Source organism: Ambystoma mexicanum, chromosome 3q (genome assembly GCF_040938575.1).
Source record: "Ambystoma mexicanum isolate Mex_15411 chromosome 3q, UKY_AmexF1_1, whole genome shotgun sequence".
NCBI classification, from domain to species: Eukaryota; Metazoa; Chordata; class Amphibia; order Caudata; family Ambystomatidae; genus Ambystoma; species Ambystoma mexicanum.
In genome coordinates, this window is record NC_090926.1 from 1,024,724,252 (window position 1) to 1,024,739,181 (window position 14,930).

General features: G+C 45.3%; 1 protein-coding gene across 2 annotated transcripts in view; it reads right to left on the minus strand.

The window, feature by feature from the left end:
* CCDC40 (coiled-coil domain 40 molecular ruler complex subunit) overlaps positions 1-14,930 on the minus strand; it is a 599,189-nt gene that overhangs the window by 373,241 nt on the left and 211,018 nt on the right. For both annotated transcript variants that reach the window (XM_069655198.1, XM_069655197.1), the window contains one exon: positions 7,716-7,959. In XM_069655198.1, coding sequence (XP_069511299.1) covers positions 7,716-7,959 — 244 coding nt within the window. The remainder of the gene's footprint in view (positions 1-7,715; positions 7,960-14,930) is intronic.

Genomic DNA, 14,930 nt, shown 5'->3' on the forward strand with positions numbered 1-14,930 from the left:
TTGTGAACTAAATGCGGCATGAGCGCGGAGCACAAGGGACCCGCCCTAACTTCCTGGGCATGCAGATGGCCTCCAGAGGAAGACTTCTAACACAGACCCCCCCCCCCACCGTCCGTTATCCGGGGCTGTGGCAGGCTAGAGGTATAATACCATATCCACGGGGTAACCTGCCAAGGAGGGGGCCCAGACGGGATACAGACAACAGCACAAGTGGGGCAGAAGAGTCACTGCAATTAAGCAACCTGGTGCAAGCTATATGGTATAGTGTTCACAAAGCAAATTATATCCTGCCTAGGTGTAGGCTGAACATTTCCCGCCATAAACAGCAGAACGGTCAGCCCGCTTCCATTCACCAGCCAGACAAGGGTAAGTGAGGAGACACCAAGGATTCTCCAAGGGTGAAATTAACAGTGACAGAGCAGCTACCCAAGAGGAAAGGGACATCTTGTGATATAAGGTAGTAAAAGCTCATTCGCAGTACACTTCAAATTCCAGCATAGTCAGAGACAAGGTATTAACATCTGATCATTTGAACCAGTTAAATACATAGCGGAATGAAAGGTCGCTAGCTTCCATAGAAAGAAATCCGCACCCAGCTAATAATTGGGGACTTATGTCTGACAGCACGAAGAAGCCCATCCAACTGGGACACATGGACTCTCAGCAGAAACAACTCAAATCCTAGGATTCGCTGTGGGTAAAAAGCAAATGCATGCTAGGGTCCCTGACTAAACCAAAACCGCAAGCTTTGCCGAAAATACAACTGGGGGTATCTGACATGGAGGCATCCAAAGATGTATTTATCAAAAGCTTCCAGGAATTCCAAGATAAAGTCGCCTCTGCCTTCCAGTTGCAATTTTTTACTTTCACCTCGGAAATCAGAGCCTCGCTGGCAGATTTCAGCAAAGAAATATCTACTATGGCAGAAAGGGTAGATACTAATGAGCAAGCCATTCAGGAACTGATGAAAGGGAGCAAGCAAACAGATATCGCCCTGAAAGAACTGTCTAGAATGACACACAACCTGGAACTGCAATACAAAGATCTTGAGAACCGCTCACTGCGCTCTAATATCAGAGTAAAGAATCTTCCAGAATCAGTGTCAGACGTAGAATTGAAAGAAACAATCACTCATATATTTGCAAACCTTATAATTCATAATCCTCCTTGATAGGGTTCCTAGGGCGGGTCCCAAGAGGATGGAAACAGACACCCGCCCTCGAGATGTGCTGGCAGCTTGTGCGCTCTACCCACAAAACGAACAAACATTAAGAGAGGCGAGAAGTGCAGCCAGGATCATGCATAATGGGTGATCCTACAAAAACGATATGTATCCAGAAGTATAAGATACAGATGGACTTTTCCCTTTGGTTTACTCTTCAATCTGGAAGGCAGGCAACAAAGGATCACATCCAGGGAGTCAGGCATGGCACTACTACATATCGAGGAGGACACCCAGGTGGAGCTCTCAGAAGGGGACCATGCTACATCTGAGCAGCAGGCGGCGCTTCTTAAAGCAGGGGAATGGTCTTCCATGGATCGACAAAAGAGGAATCGCAGGGGCCCACAAAAGGAAAACTGGAGACCTCGACTTAGAGGCCCAACCCATAAATCTGGCACTTTATAGGATGTCGTGGACACCGTTTAATAAAATTTCTCAAGAAACATAGGGCCTTATTACAACTGTGCGGGACCAGAAACAACAGTGCTGGTAAGCCTACTGGCACCATTGTTACCGGACCGACACAGTACGACTCAGCAAGCGGGTGACGTCCCGCCCGCCAGGGTCAGACCTGGCGGGCGGAACGGCACCCACCCGCAGAGTTTCACAGAAGCACCGGCACCGTTATTAACAGTGCCAGTGCTTCCATGGTGCCCATTCCCATTGAGTCCTACAGGACTCAATGGGAATGGGGATTAACAATTTTCCGGTGCCTGACTTCCAGGAACGCTGGGGTCGTAATCCCCCAGTGTTTCCGGCAAGCCAGGTGCCGGTAAATATTGCAAGTCCGGCGGCAACCCGTCGGTAGTACCAGCAGGGTTACTGCTGGACTTGTAATGAGGCCCATAGACCTGGATAAAGAACACTAGACAAGCAGATTGGACGGACAGCGACATCTTGGATTCTATCTGTTCAGGTAACAGATGGGGGAGGTAGGACTCTCCGCACAGATCCCTGGGACAGAGGGTGATTCGGAGTCGGGTGAGGTGGCCCCGGGATACAGTAGGTACTGTGTCTCACACCAGGGAACAGTTCAAGGGAGGGGGAAATGGGCTGGGGGGAGGTTACAAAAGTTAGCAGGGAAGTTAAGGCAATAAAAAGGGAGGGGGGACATACAGTTAAGGGTGGGGGGCCATCCATTTTGCAGACGGAAGATTATGATAATGTGATAGAAATGTACCTGAATGTATCTATTTCAAGGCGTAGTCGAAACACAGAGTATAATTAAAGTGCTTATGTGGAATGTAAAGGTGCTTAATACCCTGCAGAAACGAAAGAAGAAAAAGTTGAGTCTTTCTTGAGACGTCACCAACCGGATTTGGTGGCACTCCAAGAAACCCATATCCGAAAGGCAAATAGGGGTAGACTTTGTCTACGTCAGTACCCGAATATAATACCGGCAAATGTGGAAAGCAATGTGGCAGGGGTGTTGATAGCGATAAAACATGGGTCAGAGTCCAGGTTACTCGCACCAAGATTCATAAGGAGGGCAGACAAGTATTTGCTATTCTAAATCTTATGATAATTAAACCACAAACACAGGCCAGGATGGCTTTGAACTATGTCATAGGGCAACTGGAATCTTTCATGGAAGGGGAATTATTGATATGGGGTGACTTTAATATAGCGTGGGATCTGGATCGGGACAGCAGTAGCTCGGCTAGATATGTTGCAGCCTCTCCATCGGTGGCCCTGCAAAAGAGATTTGCAGACCTTTCCATTGTAGATGTTTGGCTTACTTTAAGGGGGGGGGGGAAGAGAGGGATATAACTTTTACTCACACGTACATAGGACATTCTCCCGGATAGATTATGCATGGATCTCCACCCCACTCTTCGGCTCAATCACACAAATAATGACCCACACTATTACTCTATCAGATCAAGCCTTAATCACGGTAGACCTTAATATTGAAAAAGAGAGACAAAGACTTTGGTCTTAGAAATTTCCATTAACACTAGTGCAAGATCCAGTTGCCAGTGGAGACATTGCAGAGCAAATAAGTGAATACTTTGGTCAAAATCGAGAGGGGGAAAATGTTGATGAATACTATTTGGGATGCGTTCAAGGCAACATTAAGAGGTTTTCTTATAGCAGACGCAAGCAGAGTATGGCTCTAAAATTGGAACTAGCAGATGAACTAGTACTAGTTTTAAAGAAGATGGAAACTGCCTCAGGTCCCTCGATCCAGAAAGAGTATAGGCAGCGGTTGGCCAACTAAATCTCCATATTGCTCAGAAAACTGAGAAAGCCCTTATTTTCTTAAAACAAAATTACTATATAAAAGCAGACAAAATGGACCGCCTTTTAGCATTTAAGATGCATCAACGAGCAGCATTTAGTATTATACAACAGATCAAACTGCCCTCAGGTCAGACCACATCAGAAACCTTAAGCATTCTCACACAGATCCACTCCTTTTATACTAATTTATATAAATCCGTAGCACACGTAACTCTTTTACAGCTTTTACACTTTCTCAGCTCACGCTAACAGACACCCATGTGCTTGAAGCGGCCATAACTCAAGATGAGGTGATTCGTGTTATCAGGGAGCTACCTTTAAATAAGTCACCAGGGCCAGACGGGTACCCAGCCAGGTTTTACAAAACATTCATTAACATTAACTTAATAGCTCCCATATTGACTAAATTATACAATTCCTGCACACACACAGGTCAAATTACGTTACCCCTTCCATGAATGAGGTGAAAATGATCTTCTTTCCCAAACCTGGAAAAGATCCTACAAATTGAGGGTCATATCGCCCAAAAGCCTTAATCAACATGGATGCAAAAATGTTGACTAAGATGTTGGCCAGCCGGTTAATAGATCATATGCCTATATTCATACACCAAACAGGCTTTATAAAGCGCAGACAGACGCATGACAATATTCGACAGAGTGCGTCATATCTTCAAAGAAGTCGAAAAAGGAGCAGATTGCTGCAGTCCTTGTCTCCACAGACTCAGAAAAAGCTTTTGACAATCAATGCAAAATGGTCGTTTCTCTTTCTAGCCCTGACTAGGATGGGATTTGGAGCAATGTTTATGGTGCTTATTACAGCCAATTATAAAAATCCTACTGCACGATTACTAATAAACAGCCACACATCTCCCCTTATTTATCTACAATGCAGAACCAAACCAGGGTGCCCCCTGTCACCCTTGCGATATGCACTTCACTTAGAACCTTTATTGGCCAAGTTTAGACAGAGGGTTTAAAAAGGGATACATTTTGGCGGTATCTCACATAAAATTATGGTCTAGGCCAACAATGTGTTACTTATGGTAGCACATCCACTTAACACTTTGCAGTCAGCCACACATGAACTGGAGATTTTTGGCGGGTTGGCAGGTCTAAAGATTAAAGAAACAAAACCTGTAGGTGGGTACCTCTACTGCACTGGCACTCTGAGGTAGAACAATTGTATATAGAACAGTGATTGTGCCAGATGGAGAAAAACCTGGGACAATAGTCTAGACTCTAGAGCTGTGGCTAATTGAACATTGTTTTATTTCATTCTAGATAATGTTTATAATGTGAACAATTAATGAATTGAATTTGCAATTAAGTGTATTGGAATTGAAAAAATCTATACGAAAACATTGAGTTCTCAAAATAATGAACTGTTTTAGAATATTGAAATTTAATGAAATTGAATGATATGTATGGAGTATGAATGAATGCTTTAGTGAGGATGTTTTATTGAATCAGATTTGTATTTGTATTTTCATTTAAAAAAATGTTTTACATCAAACTAGAATTAAATAAAACAATGTTCAATTAGCCACAGCTCTAATCTCTAAATATTAAAGCAGCCAAATCTGAGATTTTAAACTTATCCCTCTCACCGTCGGAAATGCAGTAACTACAGGAACATACGCAACTTGGTTGGGCTAAGTTGGGGATAAAACTACTTGGGGTAGTAATAACCCCTACACTTAAACACTTATATGCAGCTAATTATCCCACATTGTTGAGTGAAATAGAAGCACAGTTAAAGAGGTGGGATCCTCTTACCATTGCATGGTTGGGTAGAATACATTCTGTGAAAACGATTACCTTTCCTAAAGCCATGTCATTTTTCCACAGAATACACAAAGCTATTTCGCGATTCATATGGCAGAATAAAACCCAGCGGGTAGCCCTAAATACGCTAATGATCCCAACCGACCAGGGAGGACTAGGTCTCCCAACCCTTTGAAGTACTATCATGCTGCTTAAATAAGGGTGATTAAAGAATGGTCTATGGGCGAGTCGGGGAAAATATGGGTACAGGTGGAACAAGCGGTGGGGCGACATAAGCTTCATGAAATACTGTGATTACCAAAACAGGACCGCCCGGCTAACATACCCGCGAGTGCTAATATGGGTGTAGTAGAGGAAATTTAGGACGCAGCAGTTAAGAATCATAGCTGGACAACATACCCCTCCCCACTCACAATTCACAACTCTATTCTTTAATCCTCAGTTTACCCAGGTCTAGAGCACAATGCATTCAAAGAATGGAAACAGGCAGGATGCGAAAAACTTAGAGATTTGTTTCAATGGGAGGAGGTTAAATCATTCACACAATGTAAACAAGAGTTTGGTCTGTCTGAAAACTCTAGATTCCAATATTTTTAGGTGAGACATTGGATCCTTGCCCCACCTGTAAAATCTGCCGCGGTAAGAGAGTTAACACCCTTAGAAAAGTTTGTGACACACGATCCAGGGGTCACAGCCCTTATCTCGAATACACATTAACTGATGAGGGAGGGTGAAGCTGACAAGGCGACTAGCGACAGACATCGCTGGCAGGTAACCTTGGGGGCAGAGATCTCAGACATAGACTGGGAAAATATGTGGAAAGCAATTCCCAAAATGACTAGATCAATCCAGATCAGAGGTTTTTGGTACAAACTAATACTGCAATGGGATTATAGCCCGGCTTGTTTATGGAAGCTGAAACCAATATTATAGGATGAATGTTGGAGGGATTGTGGACGGGTGGGGAATTGGGAATATGTTTGATGGAGCCGCCCAGTGTTGACTCAGTATTTGGATGCAGTGAATAAACATATCAGCAAAATATTTCCTTCTCAAAAGTCAAGATCTCAACGCTTGTGCCTTCTAGTAAAGATAGAGGAGGACTTTAGGCGGCAACCAAAGACAACACAGAAGGCATATGTAATGCTGCAACTGGCCACACTGCTAGCGATTGCACAAAAATGGAAAGCGAAAGAGCCCCCTCACATCACGGAATGGTTCTCCAAAGTTTGGAACTTTTTAGCGATGGAATGGATGATGTATTCTTTACAGGGGGAACATTCCGCATTCTCTAAAGACTGGAAAGAGAAGCTTGCTTTTTTACATAAGGAATATCATGTTATGTATTGCCCTCAGAAACTGTGCATATTGGGCATTGCTTGAGATGGTAACAATTACTAATGCATGCTCAGTGGTATATACCTTACAAGGGTACTGAAATGTCTGCAAAAGGGGCAGCGATGGGTAGGGAGGCTGGAGTTGGGTTAAAGGGCGATTCGTGGGTGGGCTGGGGCTGTTGTAAAGCTGCACATGAGAAATAAAAATAAAGATGCATTTAAAAAATAAAAACAATGGATAGAACAATGAAATATTGGCCCGACATTTCAAACAAGTCAGCAGTTTGCCAGTGACAATTGTTACAAAGCCTGCGTTTATTTTGCCTAACATTGCTTGGCAAACATTCAACCAGGACAATGCTCATTGAAATGTTCTGCGCAGCTTCTCGGTTTTGTTTTGTGTCCAGCAGAGTTTCGCAGATTTTATAATTTTGCCATATTATAAGGGGTTGGATGGCAGTAAAAGGTGTTATCATCCCTTGACTTTGTTATATGTACCTATCTTCGCCTCAGGCCCATTAATCGGGTGTGGTCTAAAACACCTACAGCAGCCTTAACCCCAAGGTTGAAATACCACAGTAGTGAGCATTCCCAAAAGCCTGCAATGGCCTAGAGGGAGCCCATTTCCGCCCCCACTATTCACACACTAGCATGCCACATATGCATCACCTCATGCTCCATTGCCCTGCTCACATGAACATTCATTACAGCTATGTTACCTAAAGACACAACTCAGACATCCAAATCAAGAGGTAACAGTGAGTAATGCAGCAAAAGAACTCACCTCTAACATCTTTGAATATTCTGTTTACTTGCATACATGCTTCATGGTGACTTACCCAAAATAATAGTGCATAAGCACATGCCAACATGTCCCAGTCCATTTGGAGGATGCTAGTCAACTCATGTCTTTTTCTTTGTATTGATGGCCATTTTCTCCTTACAAAATCCAGACAACAAGTCCCACAATACAAAGAAAAAAACTGGATTAAAACAGCATCTCCAGAATGGAATGGAGCATCATAACATGTGGGCATATGTTTGACCTCAAGTCATGCTTCATAAGGGCTTGCCAAATACAGTAGTACCCAGGGTTCACTTCCAATTGCGGTGCGGAACACTCACCACAGTCACCCTATTGAAGGCTTGCTCAATTTCGTGCAAGGTTCGTGTGTACGTACTGTACTCCACATTCAGGGCCTCCTGCTTTGCTTGGCTCTGGGCTATTATTTTCCTGGTCAACGCAGCATCATTCTCAGCACGATTTAAGATAACTGTTAGCTGTTCATGTTTTTCCTCCTCCTTCATTGCAGACTTCTTGTAGCCTTCAATCTCGGTCTCGTACGACTTGAGCTGGTGTTCAGCCTGACTGGGGAGACACAAAAGAACAACATGAAAACAGTATGGCCCTAATGAAGCCATGGAGTATGGCCTCATTGTGCGGGGCATGGGGAGAGACATAGAATGATATAGCCCTGAGAGGGACTGAACTGGGGTTTTTGTGGATGGAGAACTAGAGCCTAGAATATGTATTTTATTTAATTATTGGGTATTTATAATGCACCTATACAGGAATGGGGTTTCAAGGAGCAACAAGACAAAAGAGGGGACTGGGGGGCAGGGATGAAGAGTAACAGAAAAAGGTCCTACTAGGCCTCGGATCATGCAAATGCAGTAACAAGAAGTGCAGGGGAGTGGGGAGGTGGAGGGAAGCGCTGGTCAGAATGGAAATGCACCAATGTTAAGGAGGGAAAGGAAGTGCAGATCGGAGTGGAGAGAGCGCAAGTGCTCGGGGAGCGGGGGCAAGGGGGGCAACAGGCCCCTGAGCTAGGCAAGTTCTAAGGGGGGGCAAGAGGACAAGTGCCAGGGGTCTGTAGAGAGTGCAGGGAATGAAGGACCACATGCTAAGTAAGAGGACGGGGCTGGATGGACTCAATAGGGGTGCAGGCCCCCGCCAGGCTAGTACAGGGGGAGGGAGCCCTGCAGGGCGAGCGCAGGTTTGAAGGAGGGTTGTCAGGGGAGACCAAAGTGCTGGTGTAGACTGGGCGAGGAGGGACTGGGGCCCTGAATGAATAAGAAGGAACCAGGCAACCAGTGAAAATGCGGCAGAGAGGGACATTAGCAGGCGAGGGGGATTGGGGAAGGAAGACGAGAAAAGGAGGGTCTTGAAAAGCTTCCAGAACTTAAGGAGATCCAGTTCACGCCTGAGAGGGGCAGGGGAGCCATTGCAGAGGGAGGCTCCTGCAGAAGGAAGAGATCTACCCCCGCTCTCTGCTTGGAAACGTATCTGATCTGCTGAGAGTTGGCGCTAGAAGATTGAATGGCTCCAGCAGTGGGGTATTTAGGGAGGGAGAGTTGGATCTAGCAGGGTCACAGGCCCCACAAAGCCTTGTAGATGATGCAGAGGGTCTTGAACCTGATCCTCGCAGCAACCGGGAGCTAGTGGAGGGACTTTAGGGCTGGAGAGATGCGGTCCATGGGTTTGAGGCCAAGGATAAGTCTTGCAGTCCTATTCTGGATTAGTTGAAGGGTGAAAGGAAGGAGTTGGGCGGACTGAGGAAGAGGCTGTTGCAGTAGTCCAGCGTAGAGAGGACGAGAGCACTGGAGACATTGAGTTTCTGGGGGAAGGTGAGGAAAGGGAGAATGCCTCTGAGGAGGTGCAGCTGAAAATGGGCCTTCTTGGCAAGGTCCGCGATGGGAGGAGAGAGAGGAGTTTTGCCTCACAAGGTGAGGGGAAGGGGCCCATGGAAGGCAGCCAGAGAGTAGGATGGAAGGAGGGAGTCAGGGTTGCAATAAGAAGCGTCTCAGTCTTACTGGTACTAAGGCAGAGATGGTTAGCAGCACACCATGCCTGAATAGCAGTCAAACACTCTGGAATGAGAGAGGAAGAAGAGGCAGTGGATGGAAGGTTGAAGGACAGCTGCGTGTCGTCCGCATAACACTAGATATGAGGAGAGAAGGAGGAGATCAAATGGGCAAGAGGGGCAAGGAAGATGTTGAAGAGCCACGGCGAGAAGATAGAGCCCTGAGAGACGCCGTAAGTGGAGCGTGTGATAGGAAAAAGGGCCCCGTAGAACCTGGGATGGTCGGTCAGAGAGGAAGGAGGTCAACCAGTCCAGTGCCAGGTCTGTGATGCCAAGGCGATTTATAAGGGTGGCATAATTGACTGTATCAAAGGCAGAGGAAATGTCAAGAAGGATGGAAATGCAAGGAGTATTGGAATCGAGATTAGAGAACAAGGCAGTTCCGTGCCTCTGGTTGCTCTGAAGCCAGACTGGTGGTCGTGGAGACAACCAGCAGAATCAGTGTGGTGGATCAGCTGGGAGATGACCAACTTCTACAAAAGTGTTTTCCCAGGAAGGGGGTAATGGAGATAGGGAGATAGTTAGTCGGGCAGGAGGGGTCGGCAGAAGGCTTTTGGAGGAGAGGGTGCACAAGGGAGGGCTTGAGAGGTAGAAAGGGTGGGAATGCAGAAATCAGCCAAGGATGGAGGATGGGAGGCAATGTTGTCCTTAATAGTTCTGGAGGAGCAGGGTCACTTGATAAAGGTGGAGCATATATTGAGAACTATATGGACCTGCAGGAGCGGTTGACTATATAGCATGATGCTATGAAATGGAGGGTACCATTCACTACATTTCTCTTCTGATAGATGGCGGATCAGAATATGGACTTGGGGATGTCAGGACTGGGACCTTTGAATGAGAAGGGGAACAAGTGCAACACTGGCCAATAGAAGGCTGGACCAGTCTCTAGTGTGTGAGCAGAGCCAGACAAGCATAATGTAGCAACCTATCCTTGAGTGAGATCTGGACTATGCATTCTGGTAAAGGTGGAACACAAGCAGAGGATAATATAGACCAGATGAGGCTGTAGAACATAGCCTGGTGCAGACATGAAATTGCCCCTTCTCTCTGTTCGCAAACTTTAACCTTAATCTCCCACACGCCAAAATACCTTACCGTTTACTTCCCAATGTGGATTCTTTTCATCTTGTCCAGCTGAACTCTGCTTCTCACACAGCTGTGCCTGCCCTTATGTTTCTAAATGCTGATCCCTGTTTTCCTTTATCCACCCACTGACATTCCCCTCCCTCCTTATCTTTTAAGAAGTATGATCTTTGTAATTTAAATAATTCTTGCTTTGTCACAATAATCTCAATTCCTCCCTGTCCTCTGACCATTCTCTTATTCAACATGACTCCCCTTCTGACCTTATGTCTACTGCCATTACCTCCTATCCAGACTCACTATAGCCATCCCGGCCTTTTGTGCCCGTTTGCAGGTCAACCAACCCTAGCTCTCCCAAATGAAACAACTCCATAACAAACTCCCCAAAGTTGAAAGTTGCTTGAAAAAGCCACATCTCTCTTTCAGATCTGAGTTTTCTCTCTCCTCTTTCATCTTCATACGAGCTGGCTCGCTTCCATGCCAAAAAGCTTCATCAAAATCTTGTCACTTATCTGTTCCCTCATCTCGATCATCCCTTGACTATACACTCATTTTCTATCACCCCAGACTTGTAGTTCTGCTCTCCAACCTACACTTCCACAGCTGAACTTGCCTCTTTCTTCATGCTAACTTAATTGATAAACTCAGCACTTCCTTCTCCACTTAACTGCTTCCCCTCTCCTCAACTACTCATCGCTCCTTCTCCCCACTTACTGGAACAGAGCACAGTCTACTGCTGTCACTATAACCATCTCATGACTGTTCTACTTAAGGCTCTCCCTGCCTTTCTCATCCCCTCTACATATTCATTTTTATTCCTACATCTTACTTTTATCTTTACTTCTTCTCTTTCTACTGGTACTTTTCAAACATTACACTATTCTACAGATTCTGCTCTCTACTACCCCAGCTATCTTCCTGTTCCTTTAAAAGGCTACTTGAATGGAGCAATTATTTCCAGCTCTTTAATTCTCTCACTCTCCCTCTCTCTTTCCAATCTGAATTTCGTCCAGAACATTCCACTAAAAGTGCTCTTCTTCACATCCTAACTGGCTCATGTCCACTCATTTTGCTAAACTTGAATCTCTCCTCTTATTTCTCTGCCTTCCTGTGGTTTTAAATTAGATTGGACACTTGAGCCTCTTTTGATCTCTTATTTCTCTGGTACCTATGGTTCTGCCCTATCCTGGTTCTTTCACTAACTTTCCAGATGCTCATATTCTGAATTATGGTCTGGTACATCTCCCCTGTCTGCTGTTAAACATGGTATGCTCTCTGTGGCAAAGTCCACTGCCTGGTTCCTGGGATGAACAATTTGAATCAATGTGGTCCGCATGCCCCTTTCAGCTTACTGCTGCTGTGTCTGGGTGTGGTGCTAGGAGGATACCATGGCTCATCCCACCACAACCTAGCCGTATGGCATGGGCATGTCACTGTGAGGAAATCCGTAACTGTGCCCCTTTAAAAGAACCCTCCCCATGTACAGTATTTCCCAAATCAGGCATCACGAAAAGGTAGCAGAAACATGGACCAGACATGGAAGGCCTGCTACCGTTAAAGACAAGAGATTGCTGGTGTATGTAAGACACAGGAATTACAATGGGGGGGATCGGCATGTGAAGAGCGTGAAGGAGCAGCACAGGAGCAGGTCGGAGACAGAAGCAGACCATGGCCAGAGAGGAGGTGGCAAAGGAGTGGGGAAAAGGGGGCTAGACAAAGAAGGCTAGAGAGAAGGAGCAGGTAAAGTTCAAAGGTGGCAGTAAAAGACAACTGAGCAGGAGGAGGCCAGCGAGAAGGTGGGGTGAAGAACAAGGAATGTTTTTAGAGGAGGATGTGAAGAGTCAGAAATGAAAGGCGGACACAAAGATATAATGTTTTCGACATTCGAAATCTTTATTAAAATAATGGGGTTGAATAAAGGCCTTTCTGTTCCTATCCTGTTTCCCTACCCAGGAAACTAAAACTAAAAATGAGTCCGTGTCTCGTCATCAAAATTACACAATCAGTCCTTGTGTCCAAAACATAGCTGACCCTCACAATAGAAATGAACAACCAAACGTGGAAGGTAAATGTCTCTGTTTAAGATTTAGCAAAAAGTATGTGCAAAAAGTCTGTAAAATCCAACAAAAATAATCCTTGGACCCAGGGAGTGGTTCCCTTCCCCTGGACTATTTCAGGTAGGATGGTAAACGTGTCATTTTCAAACAATGCCTCCTAAAAATATTTTGATTAGCAATCCAACCTAAATGATTTTGATGTCACTATTTTCATTGGACAAGCAGTTAATTGCAACACGACTTCAATAAAAACTTAACAGTTTTAGTGTGTGCCATTTTTTATTTTATTACTAATTTATTTAGAACAGTTAGCCTCCTGTAAGGGCCATCCAGCTTTCCTGTCTGGACCTGTCCAGGCCAAACGGGCCCATGAACTTCAATAATGAAGGTGTGTTCATTGCCCTCCAACAAACACTGATTAACTTTGAGACCCGGGCACGTCATGCTAAAACTCATTAGCAGGGGCGCCACCAAGGGGTAACCAAGGCCTCCCTTATAAAAACGCTGGCCCTCCCACCGGCCCATTCAGTAATGTGTGTTTGTTTTGATGTGCCTCCCCAAGATCACCAGTGTGGTCACCCCTATGACAAATGTCTGGGGGCTCCACTGCTCATTACTCCCTTGCTTTCACCGATGTAGGCCCATGTATTCACCATGTGAGTGGCTTTCGCAGGATATACCCAGCATCCAATTTGCATCACTGTTTCCATTATCTAACTGTGATAAACTTGCACCCACATCGCTATTTACCTCAATTCCAGTAGTGTGACGAGTCGCAGTCGCTCATTAACCACCCTAGTTCATTGTTCTATACACGCACTGTTGCTCTCCTCATCTGCCTGCTGCAACACAGTAGTCACACTATAGTATGGCCCTAGGAGGGTGTGCATTTTGTTTGCTATACCCCAAACCATACTAATGCTGACCACTCTACTTCACGAGAGCAATACTACGTGTTAGTGTTCAGAGTGCAGCTTATCATTCCCCGCTTTACGCACTCGTCACACACTGACTTGGATGGTCGTCCCCTTGTCCAAATTCCATTCCACACCACCTTATTTCCTTTGATCCTTTGTTGCTAATGTAACCTGATAGCATCCCACTTAATGTGACAGCCTCATGCTATCGTTGTAATCTAACTTACATGCAACCACAGATTTTGACGTTTTTCAGCCCTGTGCTGTACTTGTAATTCAACTTGCTTGCAACCCACCTAATGTGACTCGGCAGCCTCATGCATCCATCGTATTCTAACTTGTCTCCAACTACCGATTTTAACGTTTTCAGCCCTGTGCCGTACAGGTAATTTAACCTGCCTATACCTACTGATTTTGACGTATTCAGCACTGTGCTGCCTTTGTAATTTAACCAGTCTGCAAATACCGATTTTTGACCAACCATGTGCTGTATATGTAACTTACTTACCTGTCTGCATCCCACGTAACTTGACTCTCTAGCCTTTAACTGCAGGTAAATCTCGCTTGTAATACCCAAGCACTTCCTGCAATACCTTACCGAATTTAACTGGCGCTTAGATGCCTCCTGAGCTTTGTGCACTACTATAAATGTAAAAAATAAAAAATAATAATAATTTAGCCAGTGCTTAGCATTGGTGCAATTATATCTGCGAGAAACCCAGGCACTTTGTTAACACGTGAAAAACAAAGTACTCAGGTGTTACAACCTACAACAGGGTGAGAATCTCCTGTAAGATCTTTCAAGGATTTGCGTCCTAGAGGACAATCAGGCTCTTTTTACAAAAGGGAGGCAGTAGCCGTCAGCCACTGTCTGCAGTGCACAAGCATCGGTGGTTATGCTTCGCCAACTCTCCAAATGCGGAGTTAGCCAGCTCCCCACCACAGTCCTGTGAACCAAAGACTCAAAAGGGGTTTCAGGGTTGATGCCAAGGCCAAGGGCAAACAAATAGAGGGTGAGAGAGGAGCCTTACCCTCCTCGCCCTTGTGAACCACGAGGTGCCCTTCTCTGTCCTCTCTATGTGAAGTGGTCTCTTCTGCTTGCAACTGAGGGTTAAAAAGAAAAGTCCAACCCCTCCAATTATGTGAAGACCCGTGCGATTGAAGAGGCTGGCGTATCACTGCTCCCAACAATTTAGCTGCAGCCTTGGATTCCTGTAATTTCTCCAATCTCTCGTCTGTCTTGGAGCCAAAGAGCTGGGAGCCATCAAATGGCGCATCCAATAGTCGTGACTGAATGTCAGTTGCAAAACCTGACTTTCTCAGCCATGAAAATCTCCTTGCGTCAGTACTCGCTGCCATGGATCTGTTTATGCAGTCCAAGGAACCTAATCCACACTGCAGAGACTGGCATATGGC